The following is a 23,981-nucleotide window of genomic DNA, read 5'->3' as shown; positions in this document are numbered from 1 at the left end:
TTTAAAAAATCAATTTCAATTATTCGTTGCGATATTTAATTTATTATTAACTTGTATTAATTAAATAACAAATACATAAAACTTTTTTATATTTGTTATGACAAGATCATTTGCCAGTTTAAATATTTCTTTTTAATTTCTAGAACCATAATATCTTTGAAGGCTTTGTTAAATAAATTGTACTTTCTTTGTTGTTTATATAAATGTATACAGGTTAATACAGGTGCAAAGATATAAAAAAGTGTATAGATAGCATTTGTCGGAAAAAAGTGATCACTCTGAAATATGTGATATTAATTTTTATTCTTCTATAATATTATAATGTGTAATAACAGAAAATTTTTGATAGTACAAAGTATGGAACGGATAGTTAACAATAATTAAATTTAATATGTAGTAAGTTGAATTTTGTAAGGACTTTTACTTAATGTATTATCCTAAGTAAGAAAAGGACCAATATTTAGCCACTTTCGCACATTCTTAATGTGATGTGCGGAAGTGGCTAAATATTGGATGGACTTCCGCAAGGTAACGCCTGATTCCAGTAAATAATATATTTTCTTTCCTTTATTTATTATTACTTAAAGCATTGAGTCTCTGGGATTATTTTATTAACTCTAATTTGTATCGCAAGTATTTTTTTTAGTTTTCACACATATAAATGATAAGAATAAGGATTTATTTATTTATTTTATTGAAGATAAACAGTAACAAAAGGTAGTAAGAAAGTACGAAGTTAAATATATAATTAGTTACAATTGTTACCTTATAACTAGCTCACTGAGAACATTTAATGAATCAAAGTCAAACAAAAAAAAAACAAAGAAAAACATTATCAAACAGGGATCAAAGATCCAGCGCATTCTGCAGAACAGACAGTAATAATTACGAGTCACAGCAAGCCGTCACGCTGCAAATCCTCTGATAATTTGTTTGTGAGCAGTAATCCTATATAATTAATGCACAAAGTGTTAATTTACTTATTAACCTACAATCGCAAATCTCAGTACTGTACCGCTAAGCTACCAATGCTCGCGTTAATCTGACAATAACCTAAGTTTAAGTTACTCTAATCCAGAGGTCCCCGAACTTTTTTGTGTCGTAGACCCCTTGCCATGTTTTTCCGTGTTGGGTAGACCCCCTACTTACCTGATATTGATTTCCAGTAAATTTCTAACTGTAGTGAAGTTTAATGTTAAAAACTTAAAGTAAAAACACATGTTAATTTATACATTTATTAATTGAATTTAAATTAAAACTACTCAAAATAAAATTTTGTATCTGTTATGTAAAATATACGTAATAGTAAATAAATATCATTTTTTACTTCATAGGTACTTTTGTAAATAATGTAAATATTTTGATATTATAAGATAGTATGATGTAAGTAAATTAGTACTATCAGTGTATGTGTTGAGATCCACTATCGTGGACCCCCATTTTCATTTCATGGACCCCCAATTTTTTTTCGCTAACGTAGACCCCTTGCAGGTTGTCATAGACCCCTAGGGGTCGATATAGACCACTTTGGGAATCACTGCTCTAATTAATTTCAAAGCTGTGAAAATAAACTCGGGCTTTCTGAGTAAAATTTTGTAATTTATTTTAATGAAACTAAATTTAAAAAAATATATGATCAGGATATTGATTTTATAGAAGGTAAACAAGTTGTGCATATATTATTTATTAAATTATGTATACATGAATATTGAGTAACAAGCTCTGGGTCAATCAAATAAAAGCGTTAGAAAAAAAACTTTGACACTTCGATTGGATTTAAAATTGAATTTACCTGTTTACTACTTAAGTTTTTGTATATATTTACATAATTTTGTATATTATTTTGAATAAGTAATATAATTATTATCTATTTTTCTTTGGGGAAACCCTATGCCATCCATTAAGTGTATATCCGTATAAATGAAGGTGCTATCATAAAACCTGGAATTAGAATTTTCCAAGCATGCAATGAAGTCTCTTGAAAATCATTTAAAGTTTAGACTGTACGTTTGTGAAAAGGCATCGTACTCCGTGAACATCCGAAGTGCTGAACATAATGAGGCACATATTCAATGCTATTGTTTTTAATTTAACATGCCCACAGAAATTTCTCAGAAATATTTCTTAGAAAGAGGACCTGAGAACTTTGAGGGCGATTAAGAAACATAATAACCGAATGTATTTTTTATAACTACATCTCTTGTGTAACTTGGTCAGAACTTGTTTCTATGGCATGTTAAATATTACAAAAAATGGCCTGCACCATAGCTAATTATTTATAAAAGTGTATATTAATATAACACGTTATAACAGATTAAGATAATTTTTTATTAAAACATTGCTACAGACTTTGTAAAAAAGTAATTCGTATTTTAATTTACATAAACACTTCACAGGAAATGTCAATAAATACCACATCGTGCGAGCCTTATCAACGAGTTGAAGATCAATATGCTGGAAGATCTGTATTTATTACAGGTGGAACTGGATTCATGGGCAAGGTATGTCAATATTTCAGCTATAAGATGTCTAATGCAGGTCGTCCCATAGATTTACACTCCAGTTGGAAGTCACCTGTATACAGCGTGTTCTCACGTTGTCTAAACCGCGTATTTGTTCAGCACGCTCTCAGGCCTGCCCACTACTATTAGCAAATCTCCTATGGTTTACTGTTAATGTTTTAAAAATAAATAAGAAAATTAATAACAAAAGGGATTACAAAGTCATTTCTCGATATTATGTTGTAAATAGAATTACGAAAGTTCTAGAAATGGTCGTAATCATACATATATATACATATATATATATATATATATATATATATATATATATATATATATATATATATATATGTATATATATACATATATATATACATATATATAATATAATATATCTCGTGTCACGGTGTTCGAACTTGAACTCCTCCGAAACGGCTTGACCGATTTTTACCAAATTTTACATGCGTATTCAGTATGTCTGAGAATCGGCTACTATATATTTTCCATACCCCTAAATGATAAGAGTGGTCCACCCCTAAATTTTATTTTTAATTTTTTAGACATTTTTTTAGTTTTTATTTTATTATGATACAGCATACAAAAAAACATACAAACCTAAATTTTCACCCCTCTACGATCAACCCTTATCTTACATTTGTTAATTAAAAACTTTAATTTTTTTTGCAAAACAACGTTTGCGGGATCAGCTATATATATATATATATATATTTAGGCCGCTAGGCATTACTTCACGGGGGGGATTTAGCCGCAGCTTTCTCTGATAAAGTGGCTGTTCAGGCCAGCTTCCTCCGTTCTTACTCTATTTTCCGCAAGTCCTTCAGCACGGTCGTACAGTACGCACTCATAAGTTCCCAGGCCAAAGGTGAGGATAGCATTGTAGCTATCAGAGTTTCAGGATAGATTTTGCATTTTGTGTGTGTGTGTATGTATGTATATATGGGTGTGTAAAGTTTTTAACACGTTCACTGCGGGCCCAATTTTGAAGAACTTTCAGCTAGTGCGGCTGAGGTCGAATCAGCCTCAAGCTGAACTTCCTAGTAGTGCGGTTGAGGCCTTTTCTGCCTCATGTTTCAATCATTTTTTTTACAATATTGAGTCAATGCTTCGCAGACATAAAGAATGCTATATTTGTTTTTGTCATATCTCATACGGTTGAGTGTAAACAGCCGCCGCACTAGAGAGAAAACACGAGTTTTACGCGCCGCACCAGTGCAAAGTCTACCATGAGGCTGAATCGACCTCAAGCCGCAGTGAACGTGTTAAACGTCAGACCTCAAGGCTTTTATAATTAAAAATTATTAAAAAATATTACTCAATAATAAAGACAAGTTGTTACTATTGTGTAATGATGCATTTTTAGGAACACTAAACTTTCTCTAGTCGAATTATTAGGAAGGCTGGAAAGTAATGTCGTTTCTGTCGACATATTTTACAGAAAAACCGATTCATTTTTACCACTGCGGCGTTGAAAATTTGTTTACTAGATGGCAAAAATAGTGAATTCCACAATTCATATATTAGTGATATTGATATATTCTCGTGCTCTCTTGTATCTTTTAAAATACAATTTCATTCGAAATTATTAGATATACACGATACAATTTAAAACATATATGACGGCTTGCTGTGACTCGTTATTACTGTTTGTTCTGCAGAATGCGCTGGATTATTGATCCCTGTTTTGTAACATTTTTGTTTTGTTTTATTGTTGTTTGACTTTGATTTTTTAAATGTTCTTAGTGAGATATTTGTAAGGTAACAATTGTTACTAATTTATTATATTTCTAAGTTTGCAATTTCTTACTGCCTTTTGTTACTGTTTATCTCTAATAATAATAAAGTTAATAAATAAATAAACAAAAGGTCAGGATAACAAAGGTGAGTATATTATTGGTTATAAATAAAAACTTATTAAAAATGTAGTCGTGTGAATTTAATTTAAGAAAGCGACATTACTTTCCGGTCCACCTTTCAAAGGTTGCCGAAACTTTACTGTACAAATGACTATAAATTGAAATCTTGTGCTAACTTTCTAACAATGTTTTTATTAAGAATACAATCATACAAAAGTTTAGTATCAGAAATAAATTCTTCTTGTACCTTTACATGCGATTTGCGGGTGGTGAGGTACCACACGAGCACATTGGAAAAGAAGGTTGCCAAGAATAACGAAAGGTGTATTTATATATGTACAAAGAATATTTATAATTTACATGACCTTAATAAAACTTCAGCGAATACATCACTAATGGCGTCCGAATTCAAATCGGCATTCGAATTTGAATTCTATCGCGCAAGAATGATTTAAAAAAAAATTTGCATGTAGTGGCTGAGGATGGATGTAAGGATAACCGAATGAAAGTTAAAGAATGGGAAAACTGTTGAAAGAATGAAGAAGAAAAAGAGATAATAACAAATATGAAAGAATAGAATGAAAGTAAATAGAAGTGTGTAAATATATTAATAAAAAATTAAAAGTCTCTATCCCACACAAAGATAGGGGAACGAGAGGTCCCCAATAACGGAGGCCATATAAATTTTTTTTTAAAAATTGTCGTGGCTGTAGTGGCCAGTAATACGCAGTAAATTAAGAAAATGAAACATCAACATGACACTTTAAAAAAAAGGAATGTATACTGAGATAACACTTTTAAAATAAACAAATTATGGTGTGATGCGGGGCTGTTAAAATTATATATCGAAAACCATATTCAAAATTTGAATTTCGAACGCCCAAGAAATATATTTTTAAAATAATTGTGACCGTAGCTGCCAGCATTACGGAGCGTGCAAACCAACCCGTCTCTAAGCTATATGTAATATGTGTTACAATATAATACAATGATTGTAAAAATTTACTCAAACAAAACCAGTTAAAATAATTATGCTATGTATATGATTTTTAAATGATAATAGGGTTTTAGACTTAATTAATCTAATTGTATTAATGAAGTTCATATGAATGGTAGAAAAAAAAACAATTGATTTTTTTGGTAGCCATTCATTCTCAGGTCACACATATTTTGAAATATTAGCAACTGTATTTTAAGTGAAACGATGTAATTGTTATGTAACAATTATACTTGTTTACTCAATTATACTAAAATAAATCTCACAGTTGTTATAGTTAAAAGGCTTTAACGGTGTGAATGTATAGCTCATTTTTCTGTCTATAATTAGTGCAGTGTTTCTCAAACTTTTTTGTATCATATCACACTTTAGCCTATCTAAAATTCTCAGGCTTTTCTTTATATATTTGTAACACATATTATTTTCGTATCAAAAAAATCAATTCTTCAATCAAGAAAATTTAAAAAAAATGTTTTGGAAAATTTATTCAATATTCATATTAATTAAATCAACTAGCTTTTCCTACAGTTTTGACAAACGCTTATTTTAAATTAACATCAATTGAATAATGTGAAACACTAAAGAATTTGCGATGGGCCATTTTAAAAAGTCCTTGGTTTTTCTATAACTCCTTTGTTACGGGGACCTCTCGTTGACCCTATCTTCAAAAGGACAGGTTTTCTACAATTCAATAATTTTTTCACTTCTATTTAGATATTTTTTACTCTCCTTTTTATCGTCACAAACTCAGTAATACATTACTCTATTTTTCTTCACTTACCTCACATTCCTCTATTTTTTTTCGCAATATCTCACATTCCTCTATATTTCTTCACAATATCTCACATTCCTCAGTCTTACTAGTCTTCTTCTATAAATCAACTTTCTTGCTTCTCCTTCGCTCCCAAAATATCACAAGTTTCTTTTTATACCACAGTACAATTCAATTCTTGTCTTTAGTTAAATACCTCCTATTTGTCTATCTGTTTACATTCTTTAACATTTTTTTTTAATTTATAGATATTATGTAATACCTAGATTCACATTTTATATATTTCTGATCTTACCTCACCCTTACTGCTTTGTTTTATTTCTCTCTATTACAGCCTGAACGATCTCATAGCTGAATTTTAGGAACGAAGGGCTAAAACGTCCGGAATTCCCCGCGGAGCCTGCCATACAACTAGTTATGTTTTGGTCTAGTCAAGCGAAATTATACGTAATCATTACTAACCTCAATTATTTGAGAATTTGTATTTAAATAGCCCGAAACAAAAGGTTCCATTTTTAAATTGCCCCCATTAACAATCAAATTGCCCCCTAAAGAGCGCAGGCTTTACTTTAAGAAACACTAATGTACCAATTTAAAAAGTAAATAAAAAATTCCGATTGCTACATATTAAAGATAATTATTGTTTACCATCGATCCCGCCAGACTGTGTTGCAAAATATTATTGGCCTGCCACATTCCACTACAAATATTACATACATTTTATAGTTATCACTTTATATAGAGTGATTATAAAATGTTGTAGCAGCCATAAAGAATTTGCTAACATAAAAGTAAAGTGAATTTTGCTCAAAAAATGTAAATTATTTATTTATTCTTCCAAACCAATTTCATACCTTTCAAAGTAATCCCCGTCCGATAAAATGCAACTCCTTTTTCAGACCTTGAAACAGTTGAAATAATCTTTCAGGTATATTAAAGACCTTCTTCGTTTCGGTTTTTATATCCTGAATTGTGTTAAACTAGAGATCGCACGGAGCGATGGTTGCGATTTTGACAGACAAAAACATTGTTTGTTGTTATTTAATTATTTACATTAATTAAAAAAATATGAGTCGTTATATTTTGAATAAATTATGAATATATTAACATCGCACACGAAATGTTTTTGTGCGGCGCCCAGTACAGCAGAAAACGCAAAAACTAGTAAGAAAAAACTTCATAAGTAACATAGTTAAATTCACATATTTAAATACAATGTAACTAATAGGGACTGAATTATAAGACTCGAAGAATTGCTCCTCTCAAGTGGCAGTGGGAGTGTCACATCGTCATACAACCGAAGGCTTTTGCGGTTGAAGGTTTCTCGAGTTGTGACCATGAGTCGGTTGATGCTGCGTGGGTAGACTACCCACTAGGTAGACCACCCGCTAGGTAGACCACCCGCTTGGTAGACCACCCACTTGGTAGACCACCCGCTAGGTAGACCACCCGCTAGGTAGAACACCCGCTAGGTAGACCACCCGCTAGGTAGAACACCCGCTAGGTAGACCACCCACTAGGTAGACCGACGACATAGTATAGGTCGCAGGAGGACATTGTACGCGGACAGCGCAATAACAATCATTGTAGCGGCCATTGGAAGCCCATGATTTTCAGTGGGCGTCCATCGGTTGAAAAGAAGTAAACTAGAAGCCTCTTGTAGAGTACAAATAAAACCTTACAGACTTATCTCTTGCGCAAATCAAGTGAACTTTGATCTACTCGTTAAAACAAACAAAACAAAGATGTTACTAATGAGCTACTATTTATCTTGTAAAAAAACCAACTCGATGAGAAAATACATATCAAATATAAAAAAACTAAATAGCAATTCAAACTTACTAATTATTTTTTTAGATAACTTTGTCACTTATGTTCTAATGTTATTTCAATTTGAACACTGCATAATAAAATTGCACATTAAGTGTCTGCCTTAAGTGTAAATTAAAATGCAAAACCGATGTTATTACTAAAAATAAATACTAAAAGGTAGGCAACAATAATTAAACAATAGTTGTCTTGAATTACAAGCAAAATTAAATTTAGTTTTTCCACTAAACGTCTCAAACAATCCTTTATTTACTGTTCCTTTAACTAAAACTAAATATTTTAAAACGTCACCTTTTTACCATATACCAAATATTTTAAGCCAAAGTTTTTCCCACTAAACTAGTGTTTCCCGACGTGGGGCCCACGTCCCACAGGAGGGCATTTCGAAAGTGGATCCGGCACGAGTTTAAGCCTTTCATTTTAATTTAAATATGTATGTGTGTGTGTGTGTGTGTATATACATATATATATATATATATAAATATATGTGTATATATAAATATATGTGTATATATATAAATATGTGTATATATATATATATAAATATATGCATGTATGTATGTTACATAGGGGGCGTAAGAATTTTAAAAAGCTAAGGTCATGTCAATTAAAAAATTGAAAAAACGAGACTAGAACCTTTTGGTACCACTTGATACTACTACAAGAAGTATTGAAAAGTATTGAAGGTAAAAAGTATAAGTGCGATACAAGTAAGTTTAATGTTTACTTTTTACAAGTTATACATTCATTTATACCGTCTTATTTTACCTTTGTATCTTTATTCGTAGCAAAACTTGATAACGAAATAAATTTTATTATATTAATGTTTTTAATAACATCTCTCCCAACAGGTGTTCATAGAAAAATTACTTTACAGCTGTCCGAAACTAGACAAGATTTTTCTTCTACTGCGCGATAAAGAAAAATCCGACCCTAAGAAACGGATAGAACAACTTTTAGAACTTCCGGTTTGTATTAACATAAAGACATTATTAGTAAAAGTAATATCACTACATTTTTAACCTTCATTTACAATGTATTTATAAATAGTTTAATCATCAATGCGTAGTGCGATCAAAAGATACGCTGTCTAATTTTATTGCGAACAAAGTATTAAGTTTTCATTAAATTTAAATAAATCTCCTTGACTATAAATGCGCTTATCTCAACATTGATACCACAACTGGAAGTACCTCTAAAATTACAACATTAATAGTATATTTTAAATGTTGGATTACCTCTAAAGGAATACATATTAATACCAATATATTTACGGCAACTTTTTATGTATTTAAACGGTTTTATTTAGTTCGACCCGTACGGAATTTATTTTGGGTCAAAATTAGAAATTGAAATTTAAACACCTTCCCATTGTCAGATTGATCTGAAATTTGGTACACACATTTAATTTAGATGACAATACAATCTCAAATAATAAAATCAATAACATTATAAATCTAAGATGGCCACCGATACAAAATGGCGGACTACATATTTTTCCTTAACCCCCTTAATATGGGTATCAAATAAAAAGGGCTACACTAGTAAAACACAATGACGATATGTCAAAATTTAAAATTAAAGATGGACGCCGTTCCAATATGGCGGACTAGGTACATATTTATCCACAACCACCACAATATGGGTATCAAAAAACCGTTTAACTTAAAAGTTTTTTAAATGTATTTATTTTAAGTGTACTGCCGGTGTACCTAAAGAAACGTAAAATTTAACTTATACAAAATTATAACAAGCTATGCCCGACCCACTTGTTTTTAAAGTTAAACAATATTTTTAACGCATCCTTACTGCCTTTTGTAGGTATTATTTCGTTAAAGCTATTCTGTGATATAACATGCTAAAAATATTTTCGCTAAATTTTATACAAGAGTTAGAAAAAATATGTTTTATTAATTATAATATGTCCTCTTGCATCAGGAGATTATGTGAAAATTCTAAGTTAATTTCTACTCGGCAATTGGATGATACACTCTTATAATTCAAATTTTATGGTTCCATGGTTCAGTACATAGACGGAAATCTCCTATATAATATTAAAACGTTTTATGTTGATTTTCCAATGCCTGAATACGTCAGGAGATAAAAGTCAGCTGATGACCAATGGAGTCCAGTTACCTACCTGTTTTTAAACGCCCTGTTTTAGTTAAATATTTTTTTCTGTAACAAAAATTTTATTAATTTCAGATATTTCAAAGGCTTAAAAATGAAAGACCGGAGGCTTTATACAAAATTGTACCCGTTAAAGGAGATGTCGGATTACTTAATCTCGGCTTAAGCGATGAAGATAGAGAAATGTTAATAGAAGAGGTAAGATCAATAATTTTTGTCCTTTATAATTCTATTTGCTCTTTGGTATTTACAGGTAGAGCGTTGAAGGCTTTTAGCCTGGATCTCTACAGGTTTATTAAACTCGGCGACTTGTTCAGGACTTAGGCTGGTACATTTATTTTATCGGATTTTAAAGTAACCAGGGAATCTTTCCAATCCACTGGATGTTTCACTATCATCTACAGGTTTATTAACCTCGACGACTAGTTCAGCAGCCTCGACTTTCCAATCCACTGGATGTTTCACTATCATCAGCTGTAAGACATCCACTACTGGGCATGGGCCTCCATAAATCTTCAAAAGAACGACGATTTCCGAGGACCTTAACAAGGTTTGTCCACGAAGTGGGTGGCTGTCCTAGGCTGTAGTTGTCGATCCATTGTCTCTGCACCAGAATCTTAAAATTTAAGCCTTTAAGATGAGTGAACACTGTTCAACAAGTTCGCAGCATTCATTTCCAGCACATCTCAAACGCATCGATATATAATTAATCCGCTTTTCTTATGATCTATGTTTGAGCACCATTTAATTTTTTCCAGAAACCATGGTGATATATCTTTTTACCTCATCTATCTATATCGAATATTAAAGATAAAACAAAGGCTCCAGATGACTATTGTGCAGATAAAATAAAATCAAATATTGCCACAGACAAAAAAGCAATGACAAACATTTTAAAAACAAAAAAAAAACCTCTATGTTTTTTTTACTCTAATCGTCTATCTATACAGAACATTAAAGATAAAACAAAGGCTCCAGATGACTATTGTACAGATAAAAAAAAACAAATATTGCCACAGACAAAAAAAACAATGACAAACATTTTAAAAACAAAAAAAAAACCTCCATGTTTTAGCACCTATTTGTTACAATCGCATACAAATTAGAGTTACTTTATTAATTTATGTTTAATACGATACATATTGACACGTATTGTGGGTTCTGACTCGAAATGAAACACCACAGTTTCACAAGGAGTCCTTTATTCACAAATCATTTGGTCACCCTACTTTAACCAAAGTATACATTCGCTTAGTCTAAACTACGCTTTCATATCTCTTAAGAAATCATAGTCAAAATAACTTTCCAAATAGTCACTTTGTATCACTAATCGTAGATCTTAATCCAATAACTCTAAAAACAACACTGAACTGTCGACATGAGGAGTACACTTATTTATACTACGGATAAGGTTCTAGTAAATTCGAGATAGTACTCGGTTAGATTTTCCGAGAACCGTACACAAAAATTTATAAATTACTTCTAGGTCACGTTTGTTCACGGCACTTCTTTGTAACAATATTTTTGAGATCATCGAAAAACACCGGATCTAGAAGAGATCTCTGCTTCGAACCAGTCCAATCTGTGTGATAGGCCTACCAAAAGCAGTGAACGCCCTGCGATTAAAATGATGATGATGATATCCCAAAGCCTTTATAAAGCCTCTTTAAACCACTTATAATATTAAATGAGTAATCTTACAAACCCATTGCATTAGTGTCTATATTTTCAAAGGCTTTCGAAAACTATATCCGTGTGTTAATTCTTAAACATCTAAACAAGCTTAACATTTTAGTTTATGATAATACTGGTACTACTACTATACTATCGAGTGTGGTTTGAACCAGATTGAATAAGCACATGTAGCTGTGACCTTCTGTTAACATTCCATCCATATTTCCGACGATCAAAATTATTTTCAAGTAATCCCTGGTTTTCCTAGATATGTCGGGTCAAACAGAAAAATCCACTTTGTACATGTACATATAACGATTTTATATTTAAAGGTTTCGTACGTGTTTCATTTCGCTGCAAACATCAAATTCAACGAACCTTTGAAACACGCCATGCACATTAACGTCGAAGGAACAAGAAGAGTACTTCATTTGAGTCGACTCATTAAAAATATTAAGGTAAGGTTTATTACATATTATATTAAGAAAAGGACCAATATTTAGACACTTCCGCACATGCAGCAGTAGTCGTGCAATAAAGTGCACCGCCCGCCAACCCGCTGATAAATGCGTATGCGGCAAACAATGCGAATTACACAACTACCACCGCTAAATCACTCAACACGTGTTTCAGTGAGTCAACTAGGTACTTGCACGACTACGACTGCATGTGCGGAAGTGGCTAAATATTGGTCCTTTTCTTACTTAGGATGGACTTCCGCAAGGTAACGCCTGATTCCATTAAATATTATATTAATCTATACGCTTTGTAGCAGTGTTTCCCAACGTGGGACCCACACCCTACAAAGGGGCAGTTTATTTGTTAAAGGAGACAATTTGTAAGTGAATACGAGATTAACTTTTATATTAAAATTATGTATGTCACATAGGAGGGCGTAAAAATTTTAGAAATTCTGAAGTAGGGCATGGAATAAAAAAGCTTGGAAAATACTACTCTACAGGACTAAATTAAGAATCATATGCAAATAAAAAATACAAGGTTAGTATAGCCTTGCGTTTTAACTCAAGACAGGTCTGATTTACTCCGCTCTTGCAAATATGATGATATTATCGCTACCAGGACTAAATGACCACGTTTTCACTTTCCTTAATGGTTCCAGTCTTAGTCTTGCCTCGATATATATTAGGGGTCCCTTCGGAGCATGAGGTCTAGTCTAGCTTTATCTCTATCGCACGAAATACGACTAACAAAACGTCACATAGGTAGAATAGGATAGAGATATTGCTCTATGAAGCCGAAATTAGCTGATTGTCTTTTTCCAAAAGTCGATGTGCAATATTTATCGCCGAGTACTATATATATATTGATCAAATTAAGACACTTATACCACATTCATACCGATTCTTAAAACTACGTAAACAGTATTCAACCAATAAAAATCGTCAGCCAATGGCAAGGCGAGAAGTATTGTAGAGCGCTGTCTCTTTCACATGGCGTAAATTACGAAGCGTTCTCGCGTGGGATTCCCCTGTTCGATGCGAAGCCGACTATGACGTAATGTAGGTCATACATGATGTAAAAGCTTCAAAGCTTTCTGCAGACAAATAAGCAATTTTCTCCTTATGAGCAATAATCACTAACAAAATAGTAAAACAGTGGAATTACGCAGGTCAAAAGAATAAATGAGAGAAATGTTAACTTAAGTCAACGAGCAAACTCAAATTAGACCCTACTATCATGGAGATCGTAAATACTGTGGGATTCTTCCTAGAGTAGAGCCTTGATATTTTAACGACACGAAGTCCAAAATAGGAGAGAGATTTCATTCGAGCTCCGCCCGAATTTATATCTACATAAATAAAGAATTACATTTCTGTGGAGTTCCTCTTTTCGATGCGCCGCCGACGATGACGCAATATTGCTGCCACTATACCGATGTAAATAAAGAATTATATTTCTGTGGAATTCCCCTTTTCGATGCGCCACCAATGATGACACAATATTGCTGTCATAATACCAATGTAAATAAGGAGTTAAATTTCTGCGGAATCCCCCTTTTTGATACGCTGCCAATAATAACACAATGTTGCTACCATAATACCGATGTAAATAAAGAATTATTTTTCTGTGAAATTCCCCTTTTCGATGCGCCGCCGACGATGACGCAATGTTGCAGCCATTATACCGATATAAATAAAGAATTATATTTCTGTCGAATTCCTCTTTTCGATGCGCCGCCGATGAGAACGCAATATCACTGCCATAATACCGATGTAAATAAAGAATTATATTTCTGTCGAATTGCTCTTTTCGATGAGACGCCGATGAGAACGCAATATCACTGCCATAATACTGATGTAAATAAAGAATTATTTTTCTGTGAAATTCCCCTTTTCGATGCGCCGCCTACAATGACGCAATGTTGCTACCATATTACCGATGTAAATAAAGAATTATATTTCTGTGGAATTCCCCTTTTCGTTGCGCCACCGACAATGACGTTATATTGCTCCTACAGTACTATGTCAAATATGTAAGTAATCAAGTAACAAGCTTCAATGTTTTGTAACAGGGGTTCGTGTATATCTCAACAGCGTTCTCCCACAGCGAACAAAAAGTTCTCGAAGAGTATATATACCCATCTACAGTTTCCATTGATGACGTATATAAAATCTTAAAGCAAGGGGAGAATAATCAGGAACTAATCAAGAAATTACTTGGTAAGTAATATTATATTTTTAAAACCTTTTACATACCATCTGTACGTAAGTACAAATCTAAATTTTCCTATAGTTATAATGTGAGAAATGTACTATAATAATACTGTGATCAAAAAATAAGTTGATTCGTTAATAAAAGGTAAATTCTTTATTTATTCGAAATCAATTTCATCTCCTACAAAGTAATATATCGCACTTTTGCAAAAGCTTTTTCCAGTCCTCTGAACAGTCGGAATAGTTTTTTATGGTAAATCTTTAAGACCGTTTCGCGAATCGAAGCCTTTAAGATCTCCTTCGATTCGGTATTTAATCTCCTCAATCGGTATTAAAACGCGTTAGCCTTTAGAGTTTTCAGAATATTCAGAAATCAATCGGAGCCAAAACAGGCGAATACGGTGGTTACGGAAGGAACAAATTTTTGAAGCTTTTTTTTTCTAAAAAGAAACTTGACGCATTTGAACACAAGTACATTCTTCAAAATGGTTTGAACTGAGCCAAATGATATTCAAAATTTTAAAAAATTGTCGCTTGTCAAATGTTATAGACAGTCCTACCAACCTAAAAAAATAATTATATGTTTTTCTAATGCCGGAGAGTTTTAAATGACAATTTCACCTTACTTTTTTATCACAGTAGTATAATGATCTCAACACTTAGTGCTTGTACAGTTTAATTTTTTATAATTTAAGTATCATTTCCCCTTTAAATTCTACGCCTAAATAAATACAATTTTTTTTCAGTTGACAAACCTAACACGTACACATTTACCAAGGCGCTCGCTGAAAATGTAGTGAACGAGGAACACGGTGATGTACCCACGGTCATCATCAGACCTTCTATCGGTATGTCGTTTTAACTTCTAACATCCGTATACCAGGCAGAGCTGCTGGCTCTAGCTGAGGCAACAGGGTACGCGGCCGGCGAGTCGGCGCAAGTCTGCGCCGTACTGAGCGACTCGCGGTCCGCTCTCGAAACTGTCGCAAGATCGGACACCCTCCATCCCTTAGCGTTAAGAGTGAAGGAGAATGTGATGAAAGTGAGAGAAAAAGGGAAGGATGTAAGGTTGTATTGGGTGAAAGCGCACGCGGGGATGGAGGGGAACGAGAGGGCGGACCAGCTTGCCAAAGAAGCGGCCCTGAAGAGTAAAAGACGACCAGAATATGAGAGATGCCCTGTTTCATTCGTCAAGCGGCAACTGAGACAGGAGTCGCTCGACGAATGGAACAGGAGGTATGTAGAAGGAACGACGGCTTCGGTAACGAGGATGTTTTTCCCGGACGCCGCCTCAGCTTACCGCGTGCTCCGCAGCATCGAGGTGGACGCGGTCTCGGCCCAGCTCTTCACGGGGCACGGGGGGTTCTCTGAGTACCTTTATAGGTTTAAGCTCAAGGAGGACCCCTCGTGCTTCTGTGAACCGGGCGTGGGCCAGACCGTGATCCACCTTGTGGCCCGGTGTCCCGCATTCGGGGGACTCCGGTACGACTTCGAGTGCCGGTCTGGCGTGCAAATCAGGGAGGACTCGATTGCCTCCCTGATAGGCGGGGAATTCAAAAGTTCATTCTTAACCCTCTGTAAAGAAATAGTCAAAAAAGCTACAAGCATTAACAAAACGCAAACATAATAAACAAATAGAAAATAGAAAATAAAGTGACAAAATGAAACATAAACCTGTGATAAATGAAAAATAATTATAGAGTAAGAAATTTATTGTAAAATATTAATAAATTGTTATTATTGTAAAATAAAAAAGGTAACATAAAAACATAAAATGGAATTAGTAATAAGAAAAGAGGAAAGAATGAAAGTTGAATAGAGCAAATGAGAAAGAAAGATGAATTGTTGAATGAAAGATAGAAAACAGACTGAAAGAAATGATAATGTAAAGAAAGAAAGACGAGTAAGAAAATAAAAACGTATGTGAAAAATATTGCTGAAAAGGTCCCTGTCCCAAAAATCAGATAGGGGTACGAGAGGCCCCCAATAGCGGGGGTCTTTTAAAAAAAAAAAAAAAAAAAAAAAAAAAAAAAACTTCTAACATATGTTATATAAGCCTTCAATATTCCCACTTCTTGAACATCGCCCTCTCACTTTTTGGAGATTCAAATAATCCTTTATTATTTGAATCTCTTAAGTGAGAGGGTGATGAAAATATTTTTTCAGTATAATCCAACAATTCCAATACACTTTAATAAAACATCGAAATTATATAGGGTACTAATACAATCATATACAGGGTGTTTGGTTACACGTGTAAAAACCTAAAAGAAGTAAATGTACAGATTTTTTACTATCAAATATTGTATGATACGCCATCCTTTTTTTTCTTCTTATGGACGCCCACTGCAAGGCAAAGATCTTCCCTTAAGATTGTCACACGTGATCAGCAACCACTGCACCTGCAACACTTTATACAGGTCGTCGCGTTCTACACAACAAAACTAAACACCACCCACCACACCACAACACTCGTTTTTAGTGAGCGGCCGCCCGCTCCCTAACCGCGAACAGCGTGGGCGAATCGTGGTTGGATCCGAATCCCTCTTCGGCTCGCACGTGGTCCTCGCTGCCGTCGAAACCCGCAAGCACACTCCAGCAACACACCTTACAGCCTTAACAACGTGCGAGCTTCCCCGTGCAACTGGTAGGCGCCCCACCAGCTTTTAGTTTTCACCAGCTCCGTGAACTCAGTACCGATGAAGCTGTAAAAGCCTTAGGGCTAACAGCATTACCATCGTCAGAAAAAATACACACCCTTTTCAAAAATAAATAGTTTCAGAAATAACGAATAACGTAATGATAATATAGTAGGAAAAGCGTTTTTTTTTAAATTTAGATAAATACGTTTTAAAATTAATTAATGTTATCTGTGATTTGAGAATTTGTACTGCCAGATGTTACTGGCATGTTGCATTCCAATATTCCAATTCATAATAACGTAATGATAATATTATAAGAAAAATCATTTTAAAAATACGAATCAATGCATATCAGAATTAATCATTATTTACTGTCTGTCATTGCGGACTTTGTACATAATAAAGTTATTACTCGTATTAATTAAGCAAAACTTATTGTACATTTACCTTTTCAACTTTTATACCCATAACTAATCACCCTGTATATGATTGCGCTGTTAAAAATGCCTATTAATATTCCCACTGCTTGAACGCAAGCCCTAAGATACGGGGTCAGTTTAACCTACTATACGATACATCATCTTTATTTTTAAACGGTTTTATTTAGTACGGAATTTATTTGGGTCAAAATTAGAAATTGAAATTTAAACACCTTCCCGTTGTCAGATTGATCTGAAATTTGGTACACACATTTAATTTAGATGACAATACAATATAATAAAATCGATAACTTTATAAATCTAAGATGGCCGCCGATACAAAATGGCGGATAACATATTTTTCCTTAACCCCCTCAATATGGGTATCAAATGAAAGGGCTACACTAGTAAAACAAGATGATTATGTCAAAATTTAAAATTCAAAATGGACGCCGTTCTAATATGGCGGACTAGGTACATATTTTTCCACAACCACCACAATATGGGTATTAAAAAACCGTTTAACTTAAAAGTTTTTTAAATGTATTTATTACAATAGTTGTTATACAATGCAACTAATACATTATATACAACAATTCAATACAACAAATTTAATATACTATTTATAAAATATGTAAATTATATATGAGTGTTTTGTTAAACATGCTATATGATAATCTCGTTAGTTCGCATGTTTTACAATATATCATATAAGAATTATACAGGATGATTGGTTAAAAGTGTAACAGTTTTGAAAGGGCTTTTAAATAGTTAGAGTGATAATAAATAATATAATGATAATATAGTGTAAAAATCTTTTTAAAAATACTGATTATTAGAATGGAAATGGATGTAAAAACTTTAAAATTCTCTGTTGACAATTGTGATACTTTAAACCAGAGTTCTCCAAACGTTTTAGTGTCGTAGACCCCTTGCCATGTTTTTCCGTGTTGGGTAGACCCCCTACTTACCTGATATTGATTTCCTGTAAATTTCTAACTGTAGTGAAGTTTAGTGTTAGCACTCTCAAACAAAATAACACTGACTCACTGTAATTTGTGTGATATACTATCTGTTTAATATTTTCTTAGCACTTTCCTTTTTGAATCTTGACAAATTGAAGAAGTCAGTGCAAGGTAGCGAAGCTCTGAGACTGCAACTCTCAGGTTTTTACAAGTTCAAAATATATTGCGCCCACACAGCGAATACCAACAGCCTACAACTTACTCAATTTTATAAACCTATATAATATTTTTTTTTACTTCATAGGTACTTTTATAAATAATGTAAATGTTTTGATATTATAAGATAGTATGATGTAAGTAAATAGGTACTATCAGTGTATGTGTTGAGATTCACTATCGTGGACCCCCAAATTTTTTTTCGCTGACGTAGACCCCTTGCAGGTTGTCATAGACCCCTAGGGGTCGATATAGACCACTTTGGGAATCACTGGTATAGTGTGTTGTTATATCTAAACATTTTTATATTTCCAGTGGCGGCTAGTTACAATGAACCACTTAAGGGATGGTTGGACAACTGGTTTGGTGGGACATTTTTAATATCATCTATCTCCACCGGTTTAATTAAAATTATTTTGAACGAAAGAAGCACAGTTACAGATCTTATTCCAGTTGATTATGTCTCCAACCTTACAGTGGTCGCTGCTGCGAAATGCAACAGGTATTTGTTTTGTTTAATTAAATTTAAAATTTGTAATAATATTGCTACATAAAAAGCCGCCATAAGTGAATGTTCCCGCGACGTCACAACGCTCAACTGTTTGCTCGTCTCGCCCATTCGTCTCGCTCACTCGCACGGCGTGCACTATACGCGCTCTTGCTTGCGCCTTGGCAGGTAGCCAAGGCGCAGCCGCGGCCGTTGCAGTTCTCGGGGAGTCGGATTTGAACTAGGGAACGATGCGCAACCGCTCGCAAGCGCATTATTCATTTTCCGGGCACAAATTATGTAAATTATTCAATAAACGTTTTTTTACATCACAAATTTAATTATAAACTCATGAATGCACATACGTGGGTTTTTCGAATGCGTCCAAACACATCTGTCTTCTGTCTGATATGTTGAAAAAAAACTCTCATAATGAAGTTTTATATGACTGTCAATACTCCACTTTCAGGTCTGGAGATGTGAAAGTCTACAATAGTTGCACGAGTGCGGCGAACCCTGTGACGATAGGGAACCTTTACGATTTTTTATTAGAAGATCACGCCCAAAACAACCAAAGTAAGATATTTTCTATTCTCATTTACCAAAACTAACACTATTAAAATAAAAAATACACAGATGCGCAAAGGTAAAATTTTCAAATAGTTTCGTAGTTCTGTATGAAACTTTGTTAATATTTTTAATAAATAACATTATAGAAAATCATTTAACTTGCGTTAGTTTTAAGTAGTAATCTTTAGAGACGCAAAATATTTATTTTTTTCATTTGTTTACGTTTCCAGAAGGATCAACGAAACCGTCTGTAATATTTACACAGCAAGAATGGTTTATAACGATTTATACGACAATAATGCAAATCATTCCGGCATTCCTTGTTGATTGCTGGCTTCGATTGACGGGGAAACGGCCAAGGTATAACCTTCTAGAATTTTCTATAACAATCTAATCATCTTTTTCATAAGATCTAACCTTTAAAGCGAACAAAGAAAAAAAAGATTAATAATAAGGTTCCATAGTTCATTTTAAACGGATATCCACTGCTTTAGCTTCTCCTTCAGATTTTGAATGAAAGCAGTTGGTTGTGACTTACATCCAGAATATTCTAATGACCTTCACAAATTAATATGTCCGTCTTGTTTATGGACGTTCTACACTGCCGGTTCATGGTCTTGGGTAGTAGTCCAAGGTTTGGTACATGACCCCTGCCACTTAATCATATTAATCCCGGGCTATGTGGGTTAGGTTTGATAGTCTGCCAATTTCATTCCTGATTCAATCTCATAGAAAAACCTAGAGCATGGCCCTCTTTCTCCACGGATTGTTGAGCGACTGTAAACTTGTCAATGAGGTCCGAATTAAGAGACCTCATTTTTGTTTCGTAAGTCATCACTTGCATTTGATACAATAGAAGAGAAAGATAGAAAAAAAATTGTAGAATGAAAGAATAGAAAGACAGATCATGACATGCATGCTATCGACTGGCATGTACGTGTGCCCAGGGATTAAGTTATTTATCTGAATAATGTCAATATTATCAGAAATAGATAATGCATAACGCAACATTGCCAGAATAGTTTTGTTTTTATTCTGTCCAAAAGCCGAGTCACAGTACAATATTATCTGTTTTACATTGCCACGTTTGTCAACGTTTTTGATGTACTCGAGCAAACATGTGACAATTTCGTTTGCACTTCTTTTGGCATCCGCTGTGTGTTGCTTTCGTATATTGTGAAGTTATACACAGCTATTTTACGACTATAATAGAGAGTCATGCTCTCTCCGTAAGGAGTGTTTAAAACCTTTTGAAGGTCAAAGCTAGCACATACGGTTCCTTTATCTATATTAATTAGCTTTTCTAATAGCACACTGAACTATCCAATCTCTTCTTCTTTGGTAACTATTCAAAGCCAAAAAATGGTTAAAAATATTAAGACATCAATCCTCAGGAACGTTGCCACAGTTGTTTCCTCACTGAGTTCTAACACAGGGATTCGGTTTCACACATTTAGTTTCAATTATTTCTCTCTTCGTATTAATATATGATTTTCCTTTCTTTTTCTTTTCATGGTTTTCTTTTTTAATTTCAGCCTTAGATTTTCTTTTTTCCACAGGCAATTGGTGACTTTTTATACAGTCTTTTGACTTTTCTTCTCTCTTTTTGTGATAATTTATCTGATTTATCGGTTTCTGTAATATTGGACTCTTTCTCAGCTGAATTTAACTGAATGCCAGAGTACAAAAAATCATGGTTTAATTTATCTGTGTTAATATCCCCAATACTTGTATTGATTTGCTCAGAATTTTACCTTTGAGCTTTAACCTATAATCTTTAGTAGTGTTGTAAAACAAAATTGTCTCTTGAAGTGGTTCCTTGTAAATGGTGTAAAGATCAAAACTTTAAAAACCAGATACCGTATAAAGTGTCGTTAACACCAGCATTTTAGTAAATATCACCCACTAAATGCTGTAAATGCAAATAATTTATATTTACGAGCAGCAAAAATGTAGTAACCCGCAATAGAGCTGGAATTACAAATGGTGTAAGTTCCAGCATTAACATTTTTATAGAAAATGAATTGTCGTAAGTAACATAGTAAAAAATAATGCAGGATTTTTTGATATTTACAGCATTTTGAAGAACAAAAACGAAAAAAAAAATGCCAATTTAAAAAATCCTATTTTTGACAATAATAATCGGATGGTAACTTGACATAAACCATTCGACGTGGTTTTTTTTACTGATTCCAACGATGTAATAAAAAAAATATAATATATTGTCGGTTACTACGTGTTTGCTTTCCAGCGTCGATGTGATTATGAAATAAGAGAATGGAAATAAAAACACTAAAGTGAAAAACTAAATAAAGAAAAATAAAATTGCTGTTCCCAATTAAATAGGGGTGGAACGGGAGGTGCCCGATAGCGGAGACCAAATAAAAAAATACATATTAGTAGATGTTTGACTTGGGAAAGTTAGAAATTGAACGAAAAGATATTTCGTATTCCTCCAAACGCTGCCCGGCCCAGTCGGCTCTCTCGATCTATCTATTTCTCAATGAGTGACTTACCTCATTTGACTGTTTCCTCTAATCTACCTTTCTTCCCAACTTCAGATTTAAAACGTTGATTTTTGGACATAGACTTTTGCATAGATTTCCAAAGAGACTGATGGAAAACGACCAACATTCATCGTCTTCCGGCGATCTTTTTTTTAAAAGGACCCGTATTTTGCGGACTTTCAATTCCTCTATCATTATTTAGGACAGGAACTTTTATTTCCTTTATTTTTTACTTTTTAAATATCCATACTTCTCTTTCATCCTTTACACATTCTTTAATTATTCTTATATTTGTTGCGTTCAATTAACAACACTTTCTGGCCACTACAGCCAACATACTTTGTTTAAAAAAATTTTAGCGCGTTCGAATTTTAAAACGAAGGATTATTTGAATTCGTACGCTGCAGATAATGCTATCATCTTTACATTTGGGCTAATTTTTGAAGAGCCAATACGTGCGTTCCTTTCCAACCACCTGATAAACGCGTATACATTCGTTCCATGCATGTTTCGAACACAATATCATCTGTATATAATATATAATGGGCGAACATTTTAAGCTACGCTCCGTTTCCAGAACTTTAAGGCCTCAGCGGTCATTCTGGTGTCCCACGTTGACCCTCATTTGCAAGTAAGGCCACTCAAAGGGCCATATATAACGGCAAGACTCCGAATTTTTCTACTACATAAAATTAGAATTGTCGAGAGTGTAGAACAGTGCGTATTTAGACAATATTAACTATACTCATTTTAAATTAAACTTGTCAACAGATTCCTGAAGCTGCAAAGAAAGATATTATATATATACCAAAATCTCCGGTACTTCACGTCACGCACGTGGAACATGAGATGCGATCGAACGAGTGAGCTCTTCGCTACCCTCTCTGTTTCAGATCGGATTGAATTCCCATTTGACCCAGCTCAAATAGTCTGGACGAAATACGTACCGATATACTACAAAGGGATAAGAGAACATTTGTTTAAGTCGAAATAAAATGCTACGATTGTTGATGTTAATTGTTAAACAGTTTTATAATAATTGAAATCCGTACAATTTATAAAATACATCACCTGGATATAATTGATGATCATACCAAAGTTTTCTGGTATGATCGTCACGCTGACCTGCTCTGTCCACATCCACCTAGCGAGGGTCCTTCTCATACCGCGTCTACTGGCTCGTGGGTCGCTACCATAGGACCTGTCAGCCTCAATGGCCATGAGTTGGCATTGGGAAGTTATTACGCATATACATTATTTATTATTGAAGAAACCATTGATTTTTGAAAGGCTTTATCGTGCGTCCATTGACAGACATCTAGCCTTCAAAAGATTTATCATCTACATCATAATAGATTTATTATCGTGAACATGAAAGTTTTATATATATATGTACTGGCTTGTCGCAATGTCTGTTGAATACGTATGGTTTACACAATTGAAATTTGATAACAATTTTTCTTTTAAAGAGGTGTCAACTAAGAATCGAAATCCTACCTATCTAGATAGGAAAGAGGCATTCTTTCAAAAAATAACTACCTTTAAATTAAAGCTCTTGTGGAGCAATGGTATGGATAGATATAGTAATTTAAAAATTATTTAATTATATAAGATTACCTCTGGTCATAAACAAGTTTCTAGGTGACAGTAGCGCCCTCTACGTACAGTAATTTAGTGCGATCGCCAACCCGCCTTTTAAACCAGGCGATTATGGTATACCAT

General features: G+C 33.7%; 1 protein-coding gene across 1 annotated transcript; it reads left to right on the top strand.

The window, feature by feature from the left end:
- The first annotated feature begins 2,399 nt into the window (after positions 1-2,399).
- Positions 2,400-23,579, top strand: LOC137932846 (putative fatty acyl-CoA reductase CG5065). Its single transcript, XM_068776522.1, has 10 exons — positions 2,400-2,501; positions 8,826-8,942; positions 10,180-10,302; positions 12,111-12,236; positions 14,312-14,459; positions 15,200-15,301; positions 19,011-19,197; positions 19,652-19,758; positions 19,983-20,112; positions 23,031-23,579. Exons 1-10 carry the CDS (start codon positions 2,400-2,402, stop codon positions 23,251-23,253), a joined length of 1,365 nt encoding a protein of 454 aa, XP_068632623.1. The 3' UTR covers positions 23,254-23,579.
- Positions 23,580-23,981: the final 402 nt, after the last annotated feature.

The sequence above is a fragment of the Battus philenor genome, unplaced genomic scaffold (assembly GCF_028537555.1).
Source record: "Battus philenor isolate CCGP_79_NKW_IND1 unplaced genomic scaffold, ilBatPhil1.0.hap1 SCAF_12, whole genome shotgun sequence".
Taxonomy (NCBI): domain Eukaryota; kingdom Metazoa; phylum Arthropoda; class Insecta; order Lepidoptera; family Papilionidae; genus Battus; species Battus philenor.
Note: the sequence above shows the minus strand (reverse complement) of the source record. Positions and strands in the feature narration are given on the sequence as shown.

Bases quoted from the DNA above. Each gene is read 5' to 3' on its own strand.
- LOC137932846 (XM_068776522.1), top strand. From the start codon at position 2,400: ATGTCAATAAATACCACATCGTGCGAGCCTTATCAACGAGTTGAAGAT. The intron at 8,943-10,179 runs GTTTGTATTAAC...TATTAATTTCAG, and splicing joins AACAACTTTTAGAACTTCCG to ATATTTCAAAGGCTTAAAAA. The intron at 12,237-14,311 runs GTAAGGTTTATT...GTTTTGTAACAG, and splicing joins GACTCATTAAAAATATTAAG to GGGTTCGTGTATATCTCAAC.